The sequence below is a fragment of the Glycine max genome, chromosome 11, assembly GCF_000004515.6.
Source record: "Glycine max cultivar Williams 82 chromosome 11, Glycine_max_v4.0, whole genome shotgun sequence".
NCBI lineage: Eukaryota > Viridiplantae > Streptophyta > Magnoliopsida > Fabales > Fabaceae > Glycine > Glycine max.
This window is the reverse complement of record NC_038247.2, coordinates 3,993,271-4,017,672: the sequence shown is the minus strand read 5'-3', so window position 1 is coordinate 4,017,672 and position 24,402 is coordinate 3,993,271. Positions and strand designations below refer to the sequence as shown.

The window sequence follows — 24,402 nt, the reverse complement described above, 5'->3', positions numbered from 1 at the left end:
GAGACTATAAATATTTTTTATGAGGGATAATCCATTCGGCTAATATATACAAAATTATTATACATATAATTTTTTTATTCTTTTGAGTATTTAACATGGTTATATATATTTAAACTTCAGATTTTAAGATCACCAAATAAATTAAAAATAATTGTTTTTAGTTAATTCATTCACTTGATAATTGTTTCGAGTAAATTTATTTCAATCTTATTTGATTAAAATAAAAATAACAATTTGTCAACGTTTTCCCTCAATCGGATTTGCCATGGCGCTCATTTTATGCCACCAAAATTGAAATTAATCTGATAACGCACTCATTGATATATACTGTCCGATTAAATTGTTTTTAAATTAATATTTTTATATTTGAGATTAAAAGAATAAAAATAATATATTAAAGTTTTTTAAAAATATTAATATAAAAACTACTTTATGCAATAATATATACTAAACAAAATTTAAATTACTAATATGATCTGTTCAGCTAAAGAAAATAAATAAAATAACAAATTGCTTACTTGTTGGAACACAACTACTCAACTGAAACAATAATTTAGCACGAAAAGCGGACACGAATAACAAGTACTACTTTACAATTATTTTACAATTGTATTCCATGAAAGTGTTTTTCTTCTTCTCCTGAATTGTCTCTGGATATCTTAGGGTATCAATGATTCAGAATCTAAACTTAGTTTTAACAGGTTGATTTAACTTTAATGAATATCTAATGCGTCTCTATAATCATAATAATAATAAAATAATGAACTACTCGATTTTAAGTATAAGCGAAAACATATATAAAAAAAAGTATAAGAGAAGACAAATACTTCTTCTGATTCTTTTATTTATCTACTCTTAAAAGATATGTTTAGTTCTATTTACTTATCCAATTAGAAATTTAAAATAAAATTTATTGGTATTTTTTTCGTTACGTTTTGCCGTATATAATCTTAAAACAATGATTTAATATTTTAAAAATATATTAGAAATTACAGCGTAAATATGTTGCAACATTAAATATTACATTTTTTTAAAATGAAAAATTTCTACTCTTAATTATTTAATCATTGACCAAAGTGTACTAATTAACAAAGTCGCTACTATTATAGCTTTTTTTCCATTTAATTCTTTAATATCTTAGTAAAAATAAGCGATAGATAATAATTAGAATATTAGTTATATCTCTAAATCTGTTATCTTTCAAAGTGAACAAATAAAAAATGTATACTTATCAATCAACAAATAATGTAAATAAAGCCAATAAGCTGTTTCGTTTTTCCTGAAATAAAGCGGCAAAAGCCCAAAGGAAAGAGATCACACACAAGACGTTAAGGCTAATACTTATCGATCTTCTTGTTAATGTAATTTCAGGGATGTGAAAGCAATGCAAGCATGTAACTTGGTGATGTTGGTTATAACGCTTTTAAGCAATGTTTGTGTATATAACACGACATTATTGAGAAATGGAAAAGTTAGTATATATGATAGTATATATCAATGATTGAATGGGAAATAGAGTAAGAATAGTACATACTAAATAAATTTGGTTTAATTAAGAACCATTGAAAATGATAAAGACAATGATTTAAGCTTTTAGAATACACAAATACATATTACATATATATGTTTCTTCTTAAGCAGCATCTACGCGATTAAATGGTAAATGAGTGCATCATCACGAGATTTTTTAGTCATTAAATATAATATTATAAATTAATAAATGACTGTCTGCAATGAGACTCTTCCACACTGTCTGTTGGGAGTGCATGCTTGATGAAGTCGTTGCACGGAGATCTGTTGTTGCACGAGTTATAGGGTTGAAATTAGAAAGGAAAAAAAAATGTTTATCTGATAATTAGATACCTTCATGGCCATTTTTCGAATACTGAATCATGTAGTGTAAAATAGTAAGCTCGAATATGTTTCAAGCTCTGATGGTAAAGGTACTATTATACCTGTGATATTTACCAACATATTTTGTGTGATATTTAGTAAAAATGTTGTTAAAAGTCTTTGATAATATTTTAAAAAATATTATTAATATGTTTTTTTTATATTTTATTAAATGTTATGGAATATTTATTTATATTTTATAACATTTTTTAAATTTTGTCAATAGATTTGAACAACATTTTTATTAAGTATTACATAAAAAAAATGTTGCTAAAAATTACATATAATGAGACAATGTTGTTACCAATTTCTTCACCAAACAAAAAATGTTGCTTCGACAAAAAAATGGACATTTGGTCTATGTGAGATTATTAAAACAATTATGCAATTACTGATACGGGCCACCTTTAGAATTGAAAACAATCTCCAACATTTGGGAAAGGACCCACCCTAAAATATCGATAATTCTAGCCAGTTTGCTTTAATAACGTAGCAAACTTAAGCAGTAAACTCACTATTTCAAGAAGTTTTAAACTTGTTATAGCAATTTGACCAAGCGACGACTAAATTTAGTAATTAATTGGTTCACAAATGTTAGTCCTCCTATAACATAGCAAGGACTACGACAGTGAAGAAAATTATTTAAACTGTTACATTGATCTAGAAAATTAAATTCATAACCAGAAATTTATTTTTCAATTTAATTCAGTTTTAAGTTTTTATTGTTAAAATTGAACTGAATCGCACCACAGCATTTTGGTTATCTTATACACTTTTGTCATTTTCTATTTGTTTCTTGTTATACAGGAACTCTTAAAATAAATATACAAATGTATTTTCTCATATTGTTATGTAAAATCATACGAATATTACATTCTTGATGAAGATAAATTTAATTTTAAGAAAATAATTATTGATACGGGAAGAGGTGAATCATAATAGTAGTAGCTTAGTAGCTATCTCTGTCCAGTAACTAGATGAGAGAGGTGTTATGACTTTTTCGATGGTTCACAAGAAAAAACACAATTATGCATGCACCTACGAGACCCAGTAGTTGGAAGAAATTGTAGAAGTTTTGAAAAATGTTAAAACTGATTCAAAACAAAAGAAAATACAGTAATGAGCAACTTATTAGTGTCTCTGTGTCAGAATTTGCTCGTTTGTAGGACACAGATCCTAGGGATGTTAATGTAGTTGTTCCATTATTGAAGCAAAGGTCAAATGTCGGTGAAAATTGGATGGGGTAACTTTCTCCTTTTCGGGGAGGTACAATCAATGGGTGAAGTTAATGAACACAGTCAGGGTTGACTTTTTTTTCCTTTTTTTTTTTTTTAAATACTACTTACTCTCTCAAATCTAGAATACTACACAATTTTTTTCTTCTTCTCAAAATAGAGTACTCCTGTGTGAAAATTTCAATTATCAATGTTTTATTTAGTGAAATTATTTTTAAAGTATTATTCATTTAATAAGATTAAAAACTTCTTCATGCTTAATATAAAGTTCCGATAAAAAATAATTTTCAAAAATGTTAATTTTTTAAAATGAGACTCAAACACTTTTAATGAACATAATTAATTCTTTAATAAGTATGATTTTTTTTTACTTATAATCAAGATCACACGAAGTATTTATTTAATTAATTTTATAATAATATCAACTACATTATTTATTTATAACTGTCTTACGTAAATATATTTTTTACAATTACATCCTATCTCTTTTAACAAAAATAATTTTGTAAAACAAAACATTTTATCATAGTAATTTATGTACTAATTGTTAATTTTATGAAGACATGTATGCTACCTCAAAAGACAAATCATATCAGATCTGGAGGAAATATATTAACTATTTTTTCTTATTTACTTTATAAGATAATACACGAATTAAAGCATAGTGTTATATTTATATTAAAATTATTTTTTAATTTTCAGATGTTAATTCTATTATTATTTTATTATATTTTGACAAATATATAAATATTTAAGAAATAAGTAGAAGGAAAAAGTATAAAATTAAATAATAATAATAATAATAATAATAATAATAATAATAATAATAGTAATAATAATTGATGTTATCTTGAAATTTTAAATTATCAAATAATTAGAATAACTTTTTTTTTTAAAAAAAAGACAGATAAAAAGAAACAAATAAGTAATAAAATACGCTTTTGTGTTTTTTTTTTAATTTTAAAACAACACCAATAACTATTTTTTTTTCAATTATACCATTTTAAAAAGAGATGGAAATAATTTTTTAAAAATGGTCCGACATATAAGACCATTTTAACCATTAAAAAATATGTAATTTAGTTAATAACATTAAATTTGTTAATTTTTATAGTTTTTAGAAATTCTTTTAAAATTATTTAGATTTTATTTTCTTAATTTCTTTTTACATTATCAATACATTTCCACTTAAAAGTATTTCTATGAAGAAAAAAAGTATTTAGTGAAGTAGACAATTTAGGAGAGAATCATATAAAAAAGAATAAGACAAATTTTGAAAAAGAGCTTATAAAAAGAACTTAAACCATGGATAAAAAAAAGACAAATGCTTTCTTACTCTAGAGTCTAGCCCACTAGTTAAAGAATGAAAGTAAAAATGGTTATTATAAAATTATTTTTAATGCATTTCCTTGTGATTTCCGATGCACTTTTAACATATTTCTGAAAAAAAGTAGAAGCATTCTATTATTGACTCCTTAATTAACTATTAACAAGAAAGAAAAATAATTTTTAGTTTTCATACAAAATAATTCTATTGTTTTGTAGAGTGTTAAGAGGAATATACATACATAATAGGATATATACTTAAAGAAATGAAAGGTATAATTACCTTGACAATTCTAATATTACATTTGATTTATAGATAGACAAACAAAAATAATAAATAAGTGTATTTTTGGATTAAAGTTTTCTTAAATTTATTTTTAGTGATTACTTTTTTTTTTTCTTATCGTGAACGGTAAAGTGATGAAGCGATTTTCTTTCTATTTTTCTTATTTTTAATATCGCAGCCTTTTCTGGTTTGCACTGTGCACAAGCACAACATTTCACATTTGTTACGTTCAACCGAAAACAATCGAAAATGTGCTGCGGTGAATCATTTCTGATTTCACAGCGAACATTACTCTTTTGTCTTTGTTATACCTTTTCCGGTCATCTTCGTAGACTAGCTTTGAACAGCCATGCAGATAAACTTTTTCAGTGAAAGTTTATAACGTTTCTTTAGACGATAAAAAAAAAAAGAAGAAGAAGAACACAACAATATTATAATAAAGTTTGTTGAATTTTATAATATCTAATTAAAAATTATAAATAATGATTAATTTACAATTAACATATTTTACACTAGCAATCTAGCATGCATAAAAATTACACTCATGAGATATGATTGATTGGCATCAAGTGTAAATCTAGAAATCTACACCATTTTTAAACTGTTGATACAAATAAATCTTACAAGTAAAATGTAACATTTTGTTGTAATCAATTAGTTAACTTTAATCAATCAATTAAATCATTCCATTGAATTTAATTGATCTAATTTCATCAGGAAAAAAAATGGGGAACTAGCCTCCCTCGATTTAAGTACCCTTATGATTACGGTTGTTAATGCTAAAGGGTCATGTCTTGATTGATAATCTACTAGGAAATCATTCTTCCAATTGGAGGAATAAATGATGATCACTAGTTTCTCTAGCTCGAACTCAAATCTTCAAGTTTTCACCAAGTAGGTTGTGATTATTATGGTCATTAAGATTTGTTACCAAGTTGAATATCAATAATGAAGATATTAGTTGGATTGGTCAGTTTTTATTTTAAAATGATTTTGTATTAAAAATCAAAATAAATACCAATATGTAAATCTAAATCTATTTAACAAAGAATTCTCCTTGTGATTATTCGATAAACTTAAATTCAATTGTCATCCTTAAGTTGAATATGTAATAAGAATTGTACATTAAAATATTTGACATCTTAGATCATGGTGGTAAGTTTCTTTAATACGTATATAATAATAATAATAACTATTCACTAATTTATCAAAATAATCATCAATAGCAAAAAGCAAAGACAGATCAAATTTGCATTTGTCACATGCCGATTTTCACTGGGGAAAAAATGATAAAACCCATAATACCATAGTAACATACGAAAGTAATGGTATATTAAATTTTCATATATAAACTTTCGTGACGAATATGGATTTCAAGAGAATTGAGATTTTGGTCAATGACTAATCAGAATGGGCAGGTAATGGCCAACGACTGCGTATTACTGAAAGCAATTATTTAATAGTAAGAATTCATGGCAATGAGTCAAAATGTCAAATGGCTACTATCTCTGTTGACTTTTATCATCATCAATTTTAATAAGCTATAATATACAAATACAAACTACACGAAATAAATTACACCATTGGATAAAATATAACATATATTCACCAATCTTTAAAAGCTGCAAAAGGTAGCTTTCATATAAATTACAGTGGATAAAATACACACCATTGGTAGCTTCCATTCTATTGTAGCCGCAAATAACAATTCATATTCTCGTTGGTTTTTTTTTTATTATCTATTGGGCTTCCTCCGCATGCCCATTCGCGATTTAGCATATCTGAGGTTCTTGTTAAGCAAAAACCAAACACTGATAAGTAATGTGATTCGACCACTAAAAAAACAAAAGAAGTGAATGAGAACAAAGGATACTCCAAACGCATTCCCTCGCCAGATTGTGAGGAGTGAAGAATTGTGCCTTGCAGACTATTTAGAGCGTCAGTTGAGCTACCAACATCCTGCACATTACAAGATATATTTTTTCGTGATAGTTCATGCAAATTAAAGATGGCAAGCAACAAGACCAATGAGGCCCATACACTAGTTTTCTGAATGACTTTCACAACAGGCCAATGTATGTATGCAGCGCAAGAAATAAAAGAACAAAAAGAAACCTGGAAATCAACAAATGCAACTGGAGCTCCATACGTGCTCTGCATCTTCAGTTTCAAGAATCCGGGGTATCTGATAGAAAAGATATATATAAAACACAATCAAATTCAACTTCTGCAGATTTCACAAATAAAAAATACCTTGCATGCGCATATGTCTACTGACCTAGAAAACACTTGGATTAGCTCTTGTTCATTACAAGACGGCCCCAGATTAGCTACAAATAAAGTTGCACATGGGGTTGAGTTTTGAGGAATGTAAGGTGTTGAAGACTTCTTCTGTCAACATATAAGATAAGAAACAAAACAATTACTTTAACATGTATACTATCATGTAAGGCATACTAATGTAAGTTGAACAGCCTAATCATAGAACTAAAGGCCCTGAAAATTTTTCAAGACAGTCTAAAAATGAAGTTTATGAAGAGTAGGAATACAACAGATAAAATTTACACCCAAGGGCATAGCTCAAGTAGGCACCAATTCCCTTTGGGAACTGTTGAATCCCAGAATAGAAACTCTGACTAGCTTACCATCTTCCTTCCCCCACCAGTTTGTAGCCCCCCTTTCATCTCATCCCATTCCGAGGACCATTCAATTGCTTAGTACTCAAGACTCAAGAAAAGAATCAGATTAGTGCAAACAATCTAGGAGAAATTATCAGTGTGTTAGGTTGGAGGGAAAAGGAGAGGAGGGAAGTGCAAAGAAGTTTTTGAATGCCACAACAACAAAAAATGAGATACCTTTCAATTAAAAGCGCCTAGAGTTTAACACAGATATAATCAACTGAAGCATATATAATACTGGGAAAACTTTTAAGGTTATGCAGAAAACAGATAGGACACTGTTATGCGGAATATGACTTAAATTATTATTATTGTTAATATATATTCTTTATGTTGTTACCACAGATAACTGAAATGTATAAAGAGAATAAAAAAGGAAGTCAGACTTCTCAGCCTCAGATATTTATTAAAACAGAAAGGGAAATGCATTCTCACTTTTGGAGAAGCTTTTCTCCAAATCAACAAAAGGGATGGAGAGGGAAAAAAAAATTTGAATTCTGTTAAAGGGTGCCGCAACAAAAAATGAGACGCATTCAATCAAAAGCACTTTCAGTTTAACACACATATAACCAACTGAAGCACGTAATAGAGGGGTACTTTACAACACTAACCAGATTCGCAAATAGACTGTCACTCATGGCACTCCCATCAGCATTCCCAAGACTATTACAGAAAACAAACAAATAAATAATCAGATGAGATATCAAGAAATACAAAGGCTGCTCCCAAAAGAAAAAATAACGGTACTTCAAACACATTAGTTTTTCTTCTAATCGGAAGAGTTCCGCAACAGAAGCTCAAAATAACGCTATAAGTTTGGAAAATGTGCTTTATCGGAGTTAGAAGCAATCAACTTCCACATAATAAAACTGTGATTAAGTAGTGCAGATGACCTTTGTGCAGATGGATAACCAAACGTGTTCGTGTTGAAAGCAGGATTACCCATTCCTGGCATGTGAATGCTGCCAACACCTGCTAGTGCCGAAGAGTGCAAAACACGTGCAATGTGAGCTCATAGGTAAAAGTGTCCTTGGTGTGATCAATAGTTAACTAACCTCCAAGCAACAGAATAGACGATAACACAACAATAGTGAACTTTAAAAAACTTCACAAAAGCCATATGCGCAGGCAACATCAACGCACTAAAACCAAACTAACAACATTATCTTACCAGAATCAGGAGTGGACCATGATGGTGTAAGGCCTCTAGCTTTCTTATCCGCGCCAACCCTCTCATCATCTGCTTGTCAAGATCAATCAATCAGTAACATTTTGATTATTAAGTTTTCTTGAATAGCAATAAAAAGCTAATCAAAACACACACCTATCCTTGTGCGTTTAGATCTAGAGTTTGATTTTGCAAGATCAATATAAAGAGTGGAACCCTTTTCGAGATCAAACACCAGTCCCTGCAAACCACATTAATCAAAATCAGGGATGCCAAGCATAGAAAAATACATTTGAACATATAACTCAAAAACAGTTAAATTACAACAAGATCCTCACATTCAGAGCATGCATTGCCAAGATTGCTGACTTCTGACTCGCGAACACAGCGAAAGCAAAAGGCTGTCAACAAACAAAAAGCAACGTTAGAGAAGCAATTTAAAACAATTCGTAAACCCTAAGGAATTTAAGAATTCATTGTACCTGCGACGAATTAGAGGGACTCCGAAGATGCGAGGACTCGTAACCGGGAAATTCGCGGAAGAGGTTGTAGATTTCGCGGGGTTTTACGTCTTCGGGGAGGCCAGCGACGAAGAGAGTGCGAACCTCGTGGGTGGAGGATTGAGGAGCACCGTAGGAACCGAACACCGCTTGCTGCTGATGCTGAGCCACGTAAGGCGGATGCAGGTGGTGCGCCGGCGGGACAACCGCGCCGGGGGGCGGTGGCACTACCGCCATCATCGGCGGAGGAGGTGGCGGAGGCGGCTGTTGGTAGTACTGGTAAGGGAGAAGGCCCGACGGTTGGGGCTGTGAGTAGTAGGCAGCCATGTCGTCCATGGAATTCCAAGTTCACACTTGACAAGCCCTAGAATTTTAGTTTATTTTTTTTTCAATGGTTTTGTTCAGTTGATGGGCTGCAAATTTTTTTATTTATTGTCAGCGTATTAGTGGGTTTGGCCCATAGATAAAGTAGCCTTGCGAAACTACTGGAGAATAGTTTAACATGCTTATATAAATCTCTCTTCTCCTTTTCCGGTCACCATTTGGCTAAATTACTCTTTTGATTTTTCTTTTTAATTAATTTGTTCAATTTGGTGTAATAATAAATTACACAATCTCATAATACAACTCACTAACACGATCTCATAACACACAAATGTAGAAGTTGGAGAATCCATATTTCAGCGATCAAATGTTTTTTTTTTTTTTAACCAAGCAATCAAATGTATTAAAAAACAAAGAAGTACGAGACTCCATACTTAACATAGTTTATTCCTTGTTCAATGTGATCCACTCCGGAAACCCATTTTACCTTAACCTGACTCAAAATATATTGGACGAGATTGGTTTAACCCGACATTTTAACATAATATATTGTATTAACCTCGGTTAAATTATAAAATAAAAAGTATAAAGCTAAATGAATGAATATATGTATATATTAACCATTATGAACATGAGATTATGTTATACAAAAAATATTATTAAATAGAAATTTATTCATAATATACAACTATTTTAAAAAGTTATATTATATATATATATATATATATATATATATATGGCATTAAACTGGGTTGAGATGAGCCAAAACATAATCCAAACTTGTCTAAAAGCTACACCGTTGGAGAAAATGGCTCCCTGGGCCCCGCATAGCTGGAAGAGGATGGGACACCCAGCAATATTGTTGGTGTATCTAACAATTTTTTATAATTTCCAAAATACCCTTCACTGTGTTTTTTCTGTAAAAAGCTGGTTTATTAATGTGGAAGAAGGTTCTTCCGTGAGATCCCGCGGAAGAAGTTTTTTCGCGGCAATGCATGGAAAAACCTTCTTCCGTGCATTGCCGCTGAAGAACCTTCTTCCGTAGTTGATATTAACACAACTGCGGAAGAACCTTCGTCTTTTCCCTTGTGCGACAAGCAAAACACAAATGTTGTCTAACCTAAGGCCAGCATACACTACAGAAGGTGACAAAAACGCAACAAAAAACCTTCGTGGAAGATGGCAATGGAGGAAGCGTGGAGAAGAAATGGACGCCACAGGAGAAGAAATTTGAATTGCTGGGTGCACTTCAAAACCCTTTTTTTTATTAATTTTTAATAAAGGGCAATTTTGGAAGTTCAGGTAATTGCTGGGTGCACCAGCATTATTGCCGGGTGCACCTAGCAACACCCGAAGAGAATTAAATGACTTTTAGGCGCAAGTCATTGTGACTTTCTTATTTTTAGTCTGGATTAATTTGTTGGTCTAGTTATTGTCACTTGTTTTAAAAGATGATATTAATTTAATTTTTATATTTTGTATAAGTTAAGATCATAGAAAGTATTACTTACTTGATTAATTAGTATAAAATTATTTTATTTTAACCATTAGTCTTGAATATATTATTCAGTTTGTCAGAAAAATTCTAAAAAATTTACCGCCACAAAACTTTTGATGATTTTTTTATATACTTCTTTGGTATTTTTTTGTCAGAGGTAATCCAAATTTAAGGAGATATAACTGTTATAAACGGTAACATGTTTTCTGGAGACCATTAGTTAAATTAAAATAATTCTCTATTAATTAATCTAAATGTTCAATAGTACCTTTTAAACAAATGAGAAAATCTAAATCTTCAGATTTAATCTAATGATCTAAAATGAGGGAAAGCCACCATATTTTTTCCTCCATAGAGTCGCTGATAATGTGTTTGTATAATACTAAGAATCAAATTTATTCCTCAAAATAGCAGCAACTGTTTGTTGCTTTTCTCTAATGATGAAAAAACAACTTATTATTTCACACCATAAATCTAGTACAAATACACATAAATCCAAATCCGAGCACTAGTGAAGACTCGTTTTATAATAATATAATAAAACGAGGATATAATGTCTCGTGTCTCTAGTGTATAATAATAAAACTAGGATATAATGTCTCTCGTGTCTCTCGTGTCTCTCGTGTCTCTAGTATGTAATAATAATAAAATAATAAAACTAGGATATAATGATAATTAGCAGCCTCGAGTCTCTCGTGTTTGAAATTTTAAAATTTATGTCTTACCCTAGAAAGCCATTGATTGAAAAATGACGAAAAGGGTGAGAGGACATGCGTGAAAGTGCAGCCAGCTAACCATGTGAATTCTAAAGTAAAGTATCTAATTTAGTGGTACACCCATGAAGCAATAAAAATAACCGTAGGATATATTAATAAAATGTTCAATGGCTGAGATTTAAGAAAGGGGAACTGGATGAGCAGGTTTTATAATACATTTGTTTTTCATTTTTCTGTTAATTTTTTTTCTTCTTTTTCTATTCGACTCCTAACCATCGCCGTTCTTTTGTTGCTAATTCGTACCAGACTCAAATCTGAATTTTCAAATTTTTTTTTTGTCACGTGGGGAAGTAACTTGAGAGGCGACCAGCTAAGCAGTATCAGTTTTGGAGTTTTTAATAATAATGTTGGGGACAATGAGAATGACATAATGTAGTAGTATAAATGCATCTAGCAGCAAGTGTTGAATACGAGTAGCGATGGAGAAGAAGAAGGGTGAGCTAAAGTCAATTTTCCTTCCTTTCCTTTCCACTAGTCACATAATCCCGCTAGTGGACATGGCCAGACTCTTCGCCTTGCACGACGTCGACGTCACCATCATCACCACCGCACATAACGCCACCGTTTTCCAAAAGTCCATCGATTTAGATGCGAGTCGCGGTCGCCCCATCAGAACGCACGTTGTCAACTTCCCCGCCGCACAAGTGGGTCTCCCCGTTGGGATCGAAGCCTTCAACGTCGATACGCCTCGGGAAATGACCCCCAGAATCTACATGGGCCTATCCCTTCTCCAACAAGTCTTCGAAAAACTCTTCCATGACTTGCAACCGGATTTCATCGTCACCGACATGTTCCACCCTTGGAGTGTCGATGCTGCTGCTAAACTCGGCATTCCGAGGATCATGTTCCACGGCGCAAGTTATCTCGCTCGCTCCGCTGCGCACTCCGTTGAACAGTACGCACCCCACTTGGAAGCAAAATTCGACACCGACAAGTTCGTGTTACCTGGGTTACCCGATAACTTGGAGATGACGCGCTTGCAGTTGCCGGATTGGCTTAGGTCTCCGAATCAGTACACTGAACTGATGAGGACGATTAAGCAGTCAGAGAAAAAGAGTTACGGTTCACTTTTTAATAGTTTTTATGACCTCGAGAGTGCTTACTACGAGCATTACAAGAGCATCATGGGAACTAAGAGTTGGGGAATTGGACCGGTTTCGTTGTGGGCGAACCAGGATGCTCAAGATAAAGCTGCACGAGGGTATGCTAAAGAAGAAGAAGAGAAAGAAGGGTGGCTTAAGTGGCTCAACTCCAAAGCAGAGAGCTCTGTTTTGTATGTGAGTTTTGGGAGCATGAACAAGTTCCCTTACTCTCAGCTCGTTGAAATAGCACGTGCGCTTGAAGATTCGGGGCATGATTTTATCTGGGTGGTGAGGAAAAACGATGGGGGTGAAGGAGATAACTTTTTGGAGGAGTTTGAGAAGAGAATGAAGGAAAGTAACAAAGGATATTTAATATGGGGTTGGGCCCCACAGTTGTTGATACTGGAGAATCCTGCGATTGGAGGGTTGGTTACTCACTGTGGTTGGAACACGGTGGTGGAAAGCGTGAACGCGGGGTTGCCGATGGCGACGTGGCCTCTGTTTGCGGAGCATTTTTTCAACGAGAAGCTGGTGGTGGATGTGTTGAAGATTGGGGTGCCGGTGGGGGCGAAAGAGTGGAGGAACTGGAACGAGTTTGGGAGTGAGGTGGTGAAACGGGAGGAGATTGGAAACGCGATTGCTTCGTTGATGAGTGAGGAAGAAGAAGATGGAGGAATGAGGAAGAGAGCCAAGGAGCTAAGCGTTGCGGCGAAGAGTGCTATAAAGGTTGGTGGATCTTCGCACAACAACATGAAGGAATTGATTCGGGAGCTCAAGGAGATCAAGCTTTCCAAGGAGGCTCAAGAGACCGCACCCAATCCTTAAGACTGGTTCTGCTTTTCCATCTTTTGAACAAGAGTAATGTATTTTGGGACACTCTTATTAGTCTTAGCAGTATCAGTATCCCAGGGAAATCCATCATTTTCTTTTTCTTAGTTTCATTGTTTTTGTAACTTCTAGTACTCAGGATGTCCATCATCATTTTCGTGAGTATGTACTACGAATCTACGATCGTGTTGACAACTTAGCGATTTCCTGACAATGCTTTTAATAAAAATTTAGAGTTTTATTGTAACCATTGCCCCAACAAGTCTCGATAGAAAGGAAGATGTTTGATGAATAACAATGTGTTGTCCAACTGAGAAAAAGAAGAAAAAATATAAATATGATACGATTTGTTACTCCATAGGATACGTAATCATTTTTTAATGTCCTGGCTCTTTTAAGACGGAGAGAGTAGAAAGAAACCAAAAACAAAAGCAAATGCATGAGCTGCATCATCGGCGAAGTAAACACGTAAATTTAGTTAATGTCTTTTTAGAAAGAAAAAAAACACATTTAATTTGATTTAAGAGATAAGAGTAATTACTTAGAGATAACCACGCATAGATAGGTAACAGTTAAAATCTAAGAACAAAAAAATGGGAAAAAAAATAAATAAGAAAAGTGATGATGATGATGAAGCATAATAAAAAAGGGAGGTGCATAAGTAATAAAAAAATTAATATCGAAGACTCCGGTCAATTAACTAAAATATTCAGTAAAAAATACACCCTATAAATGAATCAGAAGAAGAAGCATATAATTTAAATAGAAGTGTTCAGTAAAAAAAAAAAAAAATAGAACACGGGAGAAGAAGAAGAAACAACATTTAAGAAAGCAAAAAAAAATATTAGGAACTAACCTCAAAATTTGAAACGGTTTTTATGTGCAGAGAAGGGAAGTCAGGAAGTGCATTTCTAATGGTTACGACAACCTGTTTAGAATCTTGATACCACAAAAAGTAGAGGAGAGTTAAAAACATTTCTTTCAACAGTAGGCCCGAGATTAAAGACAAATCATAACAATGCATTTCTTTCGTGCTTGCATTATTATTAGGTAATAGGCATTTTTCCAACAATGAGGATTAAAAATTAAAGATATCTAACCTCAAAGTGATAACAGAAGTTTCAGAGTTAACAATGAGGTTAACAATAATACAAAAAAAAAAAAAGTGACAAGTATAATAAAAACAAACCAAAAGGATGATCATTATAATTGACTAAAAAAAAAATAAAGGATGATGTAAAACGAAAAATCAATAATTAAGATATTTTTTACAAAGGTTCAAAAATAAGAATGTTCAATATAATAAAAACAAACTACAGGAATAGTCATTGTAATTTACTCTATCATTTAAAGTCTATTATTATGTTTTAAAAACTATTTCCAAAACAAATGTTTTTTTTAAGGAAAAACAAATGTTTTAAAAACCAAAATATAGTAAAAACCTACCGCATTCAGCCAAAAAAAAAGAGTGAAAACTCACAAGGAATCCACTCAAATTCATCAAAGAAAGACATCGAACAACCTTTTTTTTTTAGTTTTTGAAAAATACTATAAACAGGATTTTTAAAATGGAAATCAAAGGAACGTTTGAACTTTGAAATGCTATTTTAATTTGCGTTTCGAAACTTGTCCTAAACATTCTTTTGAGAACGGAAGGAGTTTTGATTTGAGACAACCAAATGATTGTTTCCAACAACACCTCACCGTCCAAACTTGGGTTTGTGGCCATTCGTTCAGCACTCTTAAAACTTCGGAGGCAGTTCGGATACGCAGAAATGGGAAGCAAAATATCTTTTATTCAATTCTTAAAAAATGAACTGCCGTAGTAGTTAAATTTAGCATCAATCAATAAATCAAAAATTATTTTACAATGTCTCCTCACGAACTTAATAGATGGATAATGATGATGACACATATGTCTGAAAGGCCAAGTCATTTCCCCAGAAATGGGCAGAATTCCATTTCCTTTTAGGATCCATATCACATTCAGATATCAACACGTAAATTTACATCATACATAAGCCAACTCTACCTCTCCACTACACCGTGAATAACGTAATGGGAAAAAAGTGAAAAACTAACATACAAGCATATAACGAGTGCAACTAAGTCATCCTTACACCTTAATGGATAAGAAATTTTGTGAATATTGCTTGGGGGAGGAATCAAGCAGCTTTCACAGCATATGCCACTGAAGCAAATTGTCAGAAGAAAAACCTTCATCATCACCTAGGTAGCAAAATTTTCAGTGATAATTTATGCTGCCATGGGACATGGATAAAGGTGTTAAATGACAAATCAATTGGCTACTAGGTCTAGGTTTGATCTCCATAATAGAAACAGCAAATTCCAGGGAAGGAGTCATAATATCATATAATCCATCACAGTAAATTTATCATTCATATAGAAATGTACCAGCGAACATCAGGCATAGCAAGTGTTGCCAACAAGTATTATTGGTGGACTTTCACATTGTTATATATTAACACGTTATCCAGACCTGAGAGTAAGCAGAAATTGTTAAAACCATGGAGTCTGCATATTATGGCAGCCAACAATCACATAACAGTTTTAACACAGAACAAGAAATAACTGACAACAACTAACATACTATAACAGTTCCTAAAGTGAGCAGATATAACACTAGACAAGAGGTGGATATTGCTTTGACTGCTGTCGGACTCTTCTCTTGTACTCAGCTGCATCCTGTAGAAAGAATTATTATTATATAAGGACACACCTTTGGTAATGCAAAACTAAAATCTGAAACCCCAAGATGGCACCCGCATGGGACAGGGCTAAGAGGAGCCTCCCCATTCTCCATCCCTCTTCTTGGGGTAATTTTGACTCCCATCCTTGTTTGAGTATCCCCATGAGTTCCCAACATTGTAAAGTAATAATATAATAAAATTCAAAAAATAAAAAGTGAAGGTAGCCAACAAATTTAAGTTTCTTTTAATAAACAGTGAAAAGTGTAGGATTTTTAGGTTAGCTACCTGGATGAATAGATGATAACCCTCCGTCTGGGCAGGGTCAGCAGGATTTGGTTGATCAAGCAGGTCTTGGATGCCCACAAGAATTTGCTTCACTGTTATAGCTGGTCTCCACCCCTAAATGTAAAATAATGATTCTATAAATACATCCTCTTGGAAGCATGTAAAATCACATTACTAGTTTCAAGAAGTCTTGCGATTATCAAAAGAATATACTTACACTATCTTCATTAAGTATAGACAAGCAAACAGTTCCAGATGGATACACATTAGGGTGAAAGAAACCTTGAGGGAATTTGCACTTGGGAGGCTTGCTAGGGTAATCTTCACTGAAGTGCATTGTCAGTGGGAAATATCCACCCTCCCAATCAGTCTGCAACAATTGACATGCAGAATAATTACCATGAAGTAAATAACAGTGTCCACTGTTGAACAATTTGCTCATTCATTTGCAAATCTAATACAAGGCATTGAGTCAGAGAACATGACTCACTGAAATAAGCTCATATTAATAAAATATTTGAGTAATTTCTATGACCTTAATTATGCTAAATGCAAAAGGTTAATAATAAGTCAATAATAAGCACTTAGATGGCATTGGTTTTCCTTCCTTTCCCCCATGTTTCCTGGGTGTATGGTTCTCATCCCAACCAGAAAAATTAATTTTAAATATCGTTGACTGTAAAAAAACTAACATACCCCGGTGTCAAAAGGCTCCTTACTGTGCTAAGGTATAGGGAGGGTAATTATACACAGCCTTACTATCACACAAGCAAAGAGGTTGACTTTTGGATTCGAACCCATGTCCAACTAGTCACCAAGGAGCAACTTTGCCATTGCGTCAGGGAACAACTTTACTGTTTTGTGTATTGAACTAACCCTTTGAATTTCAAGGTTATGTGATGCATGATGCACTAGCATAAAATTTGAAGTTTTAATAAAAGTTATTACATTACTTAATTCTATACTTTCAGCCATAGAGATTCTTTAGTAATAATCGCATTTTCTGCAGTAGTTGTAATTGGGTTTGATTTTGTTAGTTAGGTGTTGATGGGTTTTATAAGTCCAAGCTTCCCTTGTGGATTTAATCATGATGAAGAGGAAATAAGTCACAGGAAATCTATTTAAACTTCTATAATGCTTTATTCTAGGATACGATAAATTTACAAATGGTTGTTTATCTCTTTATGATTAAGCAAACATTAAGGCAGAGATAGCAGATGGTGAAGGGGGTGGAAGGGGTTGTGGCAACAGAATAGACTAAAGGAAAAGGCACAGCACTAATGGGAGTGGCACTATCACACTGCAATTCTTGATATTCCAGGAACAATGAACTGATCCGCTATGGTGGCCCATGTAGAGGCCTCTCCGCTGTTATAGCAGCACTATGGGGCACTATTTAAATCCCTGGAGTCATATTGGAAGTAAGGGATTTTGGTGTGGTTCTGTCAAGGTTCTTAATTTCTTATCATGTACCTTCAAAGTTATATATAAGGCTTATGCCGGAAACATCACACACCTAGAAGAGTTTCAAACAACTTTACCATCCTCAAACTATGTGACCACAAATTTACAATTCTGCTGTGTCATACCATCGCTAATTCCACTAACAGTGATAATAAGAAGCATCTGCCATCACATGTAAGGCTCTAAAGCACACAAAACTCCTAGAGGGCAAACATCCAATACTAGCATGTTAACCAAATGGATTCGGTATTTACACCCGGAATCATTGGTTATAGATATAAATTCATGAATGGTAATGATCAATCCCTCTAGTTTACTTCCAATCCTTGTAATCCTCCCCAACCCCAACTCCAACCCCCAATCACCAAATAGAAAATCAATGATACAGAGATATTTAAGCATTGAAGATGGAAGCGAGTGGAGAAAGAAAAGAGATATGAAGAGAAGAGAACGCACCCCGGTCTTGCCAGGAATAGTGCAATGCCAGACCATCAAATTTACGGTGCCATCAGGTAGAGTCTCGGGCTTGGCAACGAAACCCTAAAAAAATTGAGAGCAACAAGCATTGATTGTAACGAAAGGGGGAAATGAAATTGATGAAATAAAAGCAGAGAAAAAAGAGAAGGAAGTAGTGATACGAACGTGTGGATGGTTTTTGCGCCATGACTTTCGTTCCTCAGCAAGGCGTCCACGAGCGATACCAGACATATTTCTCTCGATTGATTCTCCTCAGCTCCTAAGATTTGAACAAGAAGAAGCAGAGAAGAGAGAAAATGATGAATTGGCTCGTTTTTCTCGCTTTGTTTGTTGTTCAATCGGATAATATAAAAACTTGACTTACCTCTCTCTCTCAACTAACTTTGCTTTCGCACCGCCAACCAACGCTCCTGATTTGATTTTGATTTTATCTCAAAATGAAAAAACCACGGATTCATTTGTCTCCTCTCTCTCGCGTGAGAATCACGCAACCCTGCCCCACACGCCATCACGTGACCATTGTTAGGAATTTTCTCTTTTTCTCTTTATGGTTGGAGACTACAGTTCTAGTAGTATTTTATTTGTTTTATTAGAGTAGAAAATAATAAAAAATGAGCCTATTTTTTTATTGTTTAATAAGAAAATAAAAGCATACAATGTTGCTGTCTATTTTTGTTTTATTTAAATTCAAATAAAAAAGTAAAATAGAAAATAGCATTATCAATTTCTTTTTTTTTTTAACAGAATAGATACTTACATTGTTAAATTTCATGACAAGAAAAAATTATCTAATCAATCAAACATGATTTTGTCTACATAATTTTTTTTTAAAAAAAATATTATCAACCGTGAAGAAATCAATCTCTCTGGCAGTATCCTCTAGTCTAAGACCCAAGAGTTTTTGCTCAACTCTCAACTTGGAGTGGGCAAGCCTCCATTTTGCAAACCACAACCCAACCCAGCTAGGCCACATAATTGTTCCATCACCTTGAGTCCTTGATGCCCCCACTTGGATTTCTTTCTCACTATACATGGATTACATTATAGTCTCTCTCTCTCTCTCTTTTTAATAAAGACTATAATATTGTCAACTTGTCCTATTGAGATTGAGATTTTTTTTTTTCATTTACACCAAAGTGTGTTTAGTGTTGTGAAAATAAAGAGGGAGAGGAAGGAAATGGGTCAGAGTGATTTATTTGATAGCCTAAAAATATAAAGAAATTAAAAAAAAAAAAAAACACCAACCACATGCTATCTCACTAAATCCAATTCTCTTTCAGCATATTGTTCGTTAAAAAAAAATCGATTCTAGCATCTTTTCCCTCAATAAACGAAGAGATCTTGATGGAATTGTCACATGAAAATATAATTTTGCAACCCAAAAAAATCCATGCTAAAATGCATAGAAATTGGTGGCACCCACATGCCATAATCGATTATGTGCACTCAATTTTGCTACATTATTGTCGATTTTGTTATAATATTTAAAATAGTAATATTAATAATAAAAAATACTAATACTAATAAATAAATAAAAATATAATTTATTTAATATTAATTTATCTTCTTCTCTCTTTTTTAACTTATCAAACATCTTTTATTCAAATAGGTCCACGTTATTTCACTATATTTTCCTATAACTAAACAACTTGTATTTTCACCCTATTTCTCTTTTTATATTTTTTTCTCTTATTCATTTATACTCCCTTTCCTTTCTTAGCACCAAACAAGATGATAAATAAATTTTCCATGTGCACTACTTTGATCAAAAAGCTTGAGATATAATAATATAAGAAGATAAAAAAGTTTAACACAATTGATAAATAGTCAAATTTTTTAAGCATATTGCTAAAAACTCAATTTTTGACCATGTGAATGAAAAAAACTGTCGAGAAATGTAAAATTTACTTTAATAATCTTTACATTTGACAAAAAAAATTTATCGATAAATATAAATTATTAATAATAATTAGTTTTTTATTAGCAAAACAAATTAAACTTGTGATTTTTTTTCTTCCTTCTCCTTTTACTGTCCAATCAACTTTATAACTCTCATCTAAAAAAGAAATAGTTTTTGACTATGAATTAAGAAATATGCTCCGCAAACAAAATAATAATGTAAGACATAACAATCCATTGTTAGATTGCATTTAATATTTTTATTATTCTATAATATTTGCTACAATATAATACACATTAGTATATTGTATGAGAATTCACAAAAATAAAAAAGTATATTAATATGATGATATAATGCTATATTTATTAATATTAAGATACCACATTTACTTTTGCTTTAACGTAATTAACTTTAAGGCAGACAAATTTCTATTTGCTTTAATATTTTCGTGGTCAGTGTTCAATGCTGCTTTTTCTCCGGCTTCCGACAAGTCAATAGCTTTTCATTTTTCTTGATCATGGCTAGTTTTACCTATTTTTATTTTTTTGTCCAAGCTCTTATTTTTTTTCAAGGACTCAAGAAGGTCCTAGTCAATTAACTTAAAATTGTTGCACAAAACTACAAATTGGACCAAGGGAATGTGAGGCCTTGATTTCCCCAAGGCCCAACGCTCGATCATTTTTCTTATTGAACCGCATTGTTTTCAACGTTTAGAGACAACGCACACCCCTCTTTCGTGGCTCGGAATATTTGGCCAACACAAATAAAGCACAACATATAACTAATATACTTATTTTTGGTGCACTAAACCAAATTATTTCTTCTCTACTTAATTTACTTAATTGTAACCATAAATTATGGTTTATAGAAAAATTATTAAGTGATTCTAAATCATCAAAATCCTGATCTCCGAGATCATCATAGTTCTTATTACTATATACATGATACATAATCAAGAGTTATTAATGCTTTCTCGTAAATTTGTAAAATTTAAATGTGTTTTATAAACATTAAATGATATTATGAGCAGGTGATGAGAACCTAATTGTCTCTCATGTATAATTGTCTCTTAATTTTGAATCCAGGATTCACAAATATCAAAATAGAATTTAAATTAGTTTATCTCTTACATTATTTAGTTTTAATATTCACTTTAAAATTTATTAAATTTTATTGAGGTCATTCAATAAATATTTACTTTTATTATATGAAATGAATAATTTTACACTTTTTTTTTATAAATACAGTAATAAAACTTAGATATTGAATTTCCACTAGTGCAATTACGAACTCCCTAAGCATCATACACATGCATTCATTCGTTCGTAAGATTATTTATTATCTTTAAGTGCACAATTCTGTAACAAACTCTAACAAATTAGCTTAAGCTTATAGAGTAGTAGTAGAATGACCTTTGTTTATATATATTATTTTGGTCAAATTATTAATTAATAAAAATTCTTCAATATATCCTTCTCACGTTGAAGATAGGACATTTTAAACAGAAAATTTACTAACATCCTGTAGACTCCTTTTTCTTATACCATCCTATAGACTCTTATACAACTTTAAAACTTAGATTTTAGCCAAACTCAACTTAAAAAGTACCCTATTATCCCTAATATGTACATCCTTTAAGTATAAATTTGCTCTTTTAAAGAAAGTTGTATCTCGAAAATTAGTCTTCTCTCATTATTGATTTTCTTTTTTTAACTTTTACATTTAATCTTGTACGATCAGCAACTTAAGGAATAGTCATAACAAGCGAGAAGTACACGTTTTTCTTTTCTTTTCTTCGGATTCTCACTTTCATAAATTTATGTTATCAGCTGCCAGGCTGGAAAATCTGCTTCCCCAATCTAAATTTACTTTTTACTTTGAAGTCGCTGCATGTATAACCAAGTACAAAAAACGAAATCACAAGTATTTGAAGGAGAGGAAACGTTGTAGCAGGTACTTAGTCCCCTTCATTGGTAGCTACTTGTTTAATAAGTTGCCAATATTCTAAAGGGGGTTACTTAGAAACCAAAGGTTAAATGAAGAAGGAAAAGCGACCTCCGGTTTGCAATTAGATATTGGGTCACTACACCTTCTCTCTTATCTTAAGTCCAACCACCCCTGCACTGCTCTTCCCCTCTTCATCCTTATTTGGTTCAGCACAAAACCATCCTTCATAAATTAAACAATACATATATTAGGAATTAATTAATGCAAAAATACCAATCACATGCACAAAGATGAATATAAGCAAAACCTATTTCAAAACAACTAAAACAACTACTACTACTCGCTCTCATTAACATTGTTTTCAATTGTAGAACCTGAAAGGAAGGATATGGTCATTGTAAGGTCACTCTCAATATTATTTTCCCTTCCCATTGCTTACACTCTCTCTTCTTGTAATTTAAATCAAACCTTCCACCCCAATTCTCCCTCAGAGCTCAGAATCTTCAGCTCTACTTCTTCTTCCAGAAAACAAAGAGATATTCATTCAAAAATCACCTATCTCATCCCTCTCTTGACCCCTCCAACATGAAGAACACTAACAGCAACACAAAACTAATCCTTCTCCACCCATATATCCAGAAACAAGGAAGCTCAAACCGCTTATGGCTTCTAGCCTTCATATCCTTCTTCACCTTAGTTTTCCTTGCCACACTCATTTACACAAGAGACACAACCTCATCTACCACTACCACTACCTCTTCCACCCCTTTATCTAGTTTCACCAACACCCTTTTATCATCCACTGTAATAAACACCCTCCTCCACTATGCCTCAAAATCCAACGACACCTTTCACATGCCCCACTCAGACCTCAAAACCATCTCCGACATGCTCCGAAAGTGTCCCTCGCCATGCAACTTCCTCGTCTTCGGCCTCACCCACGAGACCCTCCTTTGGAAAGCCCTCAACCACAACGGAAGAACCGTCTTCATCGACGAAAACCGGTACTACGCCGCGTATTTCGAAGAAAAACACCCCGAAATCGATGCTTACGACGTGGCATACACGACTAAAAGGAGTGAGTTGAAGGAGCTGATAGCTTCGGCGAAAGAACAAGTAGGAAATGAATGCAGGCCAGTGCAGAATCTTCTGTTTTCTGAGTGCAAGTTGGGTCTCAATGACCTTCCGAACCATGTTTATGAAGTGGATTGGGATGTGATATTGGTGGATGGACCGAGGGGGGATTGGCCGGACGCTCCCGGAAGAATGTCGCCGATCTTCACCGCCGGCGTTCTTGCCCGGAGCAAAAAGGGTGGGAACCCGAAGACGCATGTGTTTGTGCATGACTTCTCGGGGAAAGTGGAGAAGGTTTCTGGGAATGAGTTTCTGTGCAAGGAAAATTTGGTGGAGGCTACTCATAGTTTGGGACACTATGTGCTGGAAAAAATGGACGAGAGTAGCGTTCAGTATTGTAAGAATCACTCATCAGGATTCGCTTCTTCTTCGTCTTAGTTGGTGTCTTTAATGTTGCTCTCTATATATATCGACCATCTGGGTATTTATATAGTTGCACTGTTTACTTCTGGAGCTTGTAAAAGATAATTCTTTCTTTCTTTCTTCTTTTTCTCGTTTTTCGTTTTCTGGCACTGAAGATTGTAATTTCTTCAAGAAGGTCATGCTTTCAAATTTCATTTAGGATGTTTATTATAATGTACATTTAAGGTGGATAAATGTAGTAGACTATGGGAATAAGAAATTGGAGTTGGTTGAATTGTGAAGTATATAGCCACATAGGCCTATCAGTGCCACGAATTAAGTTGATACTTTGCTATTGACGAATACTGAATAATATACATCAGATTAAAGATTTGGACTAGACACGCATAAACCAATTGCACCACTTGATTGACGAATTTTGGTGATTAAACTGTAAATGCTGGTCTAGAAGAAAACGGATTCGAATTGCCCCATTGATATTTCTAACACAAACTAACATTTAATGATTAAAAAAAAAAAAACAGCTA

At 33.0% G+C, this 24,402-nt stretch overlaps 4 protein-coding genes across 9 annotated transcripts; 2 read left to right on the top strand and 2 right to left on the bottom strand.

Moving 5' to 3' along the window:
• Positions 1-6,302: 6,302 nt before the first annotated feature.
• Positions 6,303-9,565, bottom strand: LOC100780983 (uncharacterized). Of its 2 annotated transcripts, none has more exons than XM_003539297.5 (10): positions 9,069-9,565; positions 8,925-8,987; positions 8,743-8,827; positions 8,590-8,658; positions 8,312-8,390; positions 8,030-8,081; positions 7,019-7,131; positions 6,856-6,925; positions 6,614-6,699; positions 6,303-6,521 (listed from the first exon to the last, which is right to left on the bottom strand). In XM_003539297.5, exons 1-10 carry the CDS (start codon positions 9,420-9,422, stop codon positions 6,476-6,478), a joined length of 1,017 nt encoding a protein of 338 aa, XP_003539345.1. In that variant the 5' UTR covers positions 9,423-9,565; the 3' UTR covers positions 6,303-6,475. The 2 variants fall into 2 exon arrangements, with proteins under 2 accessions (XP_003539345.1, XP_040862561.1); XM_041006627.1 differs by having other exon boundaries at positions 7,019-7,128; positions 9,069-9,548.
• Positions 9,566-12,046: 2,481 nt separating this feature from the next.
• SGT2 (soyasapogenol B glucuronide galactosyltransferase) lies at positions 12,047-13,887 on the top strand. The gene has a single exon (NM_001317455.2). The coding sequence runs from the start codon at positions 12,104-12,106 to the stop codon at positions 13,589-13,591; it is 1,488 nt and encodes a 495-aa protein (NP_001304384.2). The 5' UTR covers positions 12,047-12,103; the 3' UTR covers positions 13,592-13,887.
• Positions 13,888-15,963: 2,076 nt separating this feature from the next.
• On the bottom strand, positions 15,964-18,960 carry LOC100305922 (uncharacterized). Of its 5 annotated transcripts, XM_041006374.1 has the most exons (7): positions 18,896-18,960; positions 18,697-18,790; positions 18,511-18,594; positions 16,808-16,960; positions 16,591-16,704; positions 16,206-16,300; positions 15,964-16,094 (listed from the first exon to the last, which is right to left on the bottom strand). In XM_041006374.1, the coding sequence occupies exons 2-6, from the start codon at positions 18,760-18,762 to the stop codon at positions 16,238-16,240; spliced, it is 480 nt and encodes a 159-aa protein (XP_040862308.1). In that variant the 5' UTR covers positions 18,763-18,790; positions 18,896-18,960; the 3' UTR covers positions 15,964-16,094; positions 16,206-16,237.
• Positions 18,961-22,867: 3,907 nt separating this feature from the next.
• LOC100817866 (xylan biosynthesis protein IRX15-like protein) lies at positions 22,868-24,201 on the top strand. Its single transcript, NM_001254414.2, has one exon. It carries the CDS (start codon positions 22,964-22,966, stop codon positions 23,888-23,890), a length of 927 nt encoding a protein of 308 aa, NP_001241343.1. The 5' UTR covers positions 22,868-22,963; the 3' UTR covers positions 23,891-24,201.
• Positions 24,202-24,402: the final 201 nt, after the last annotated feature.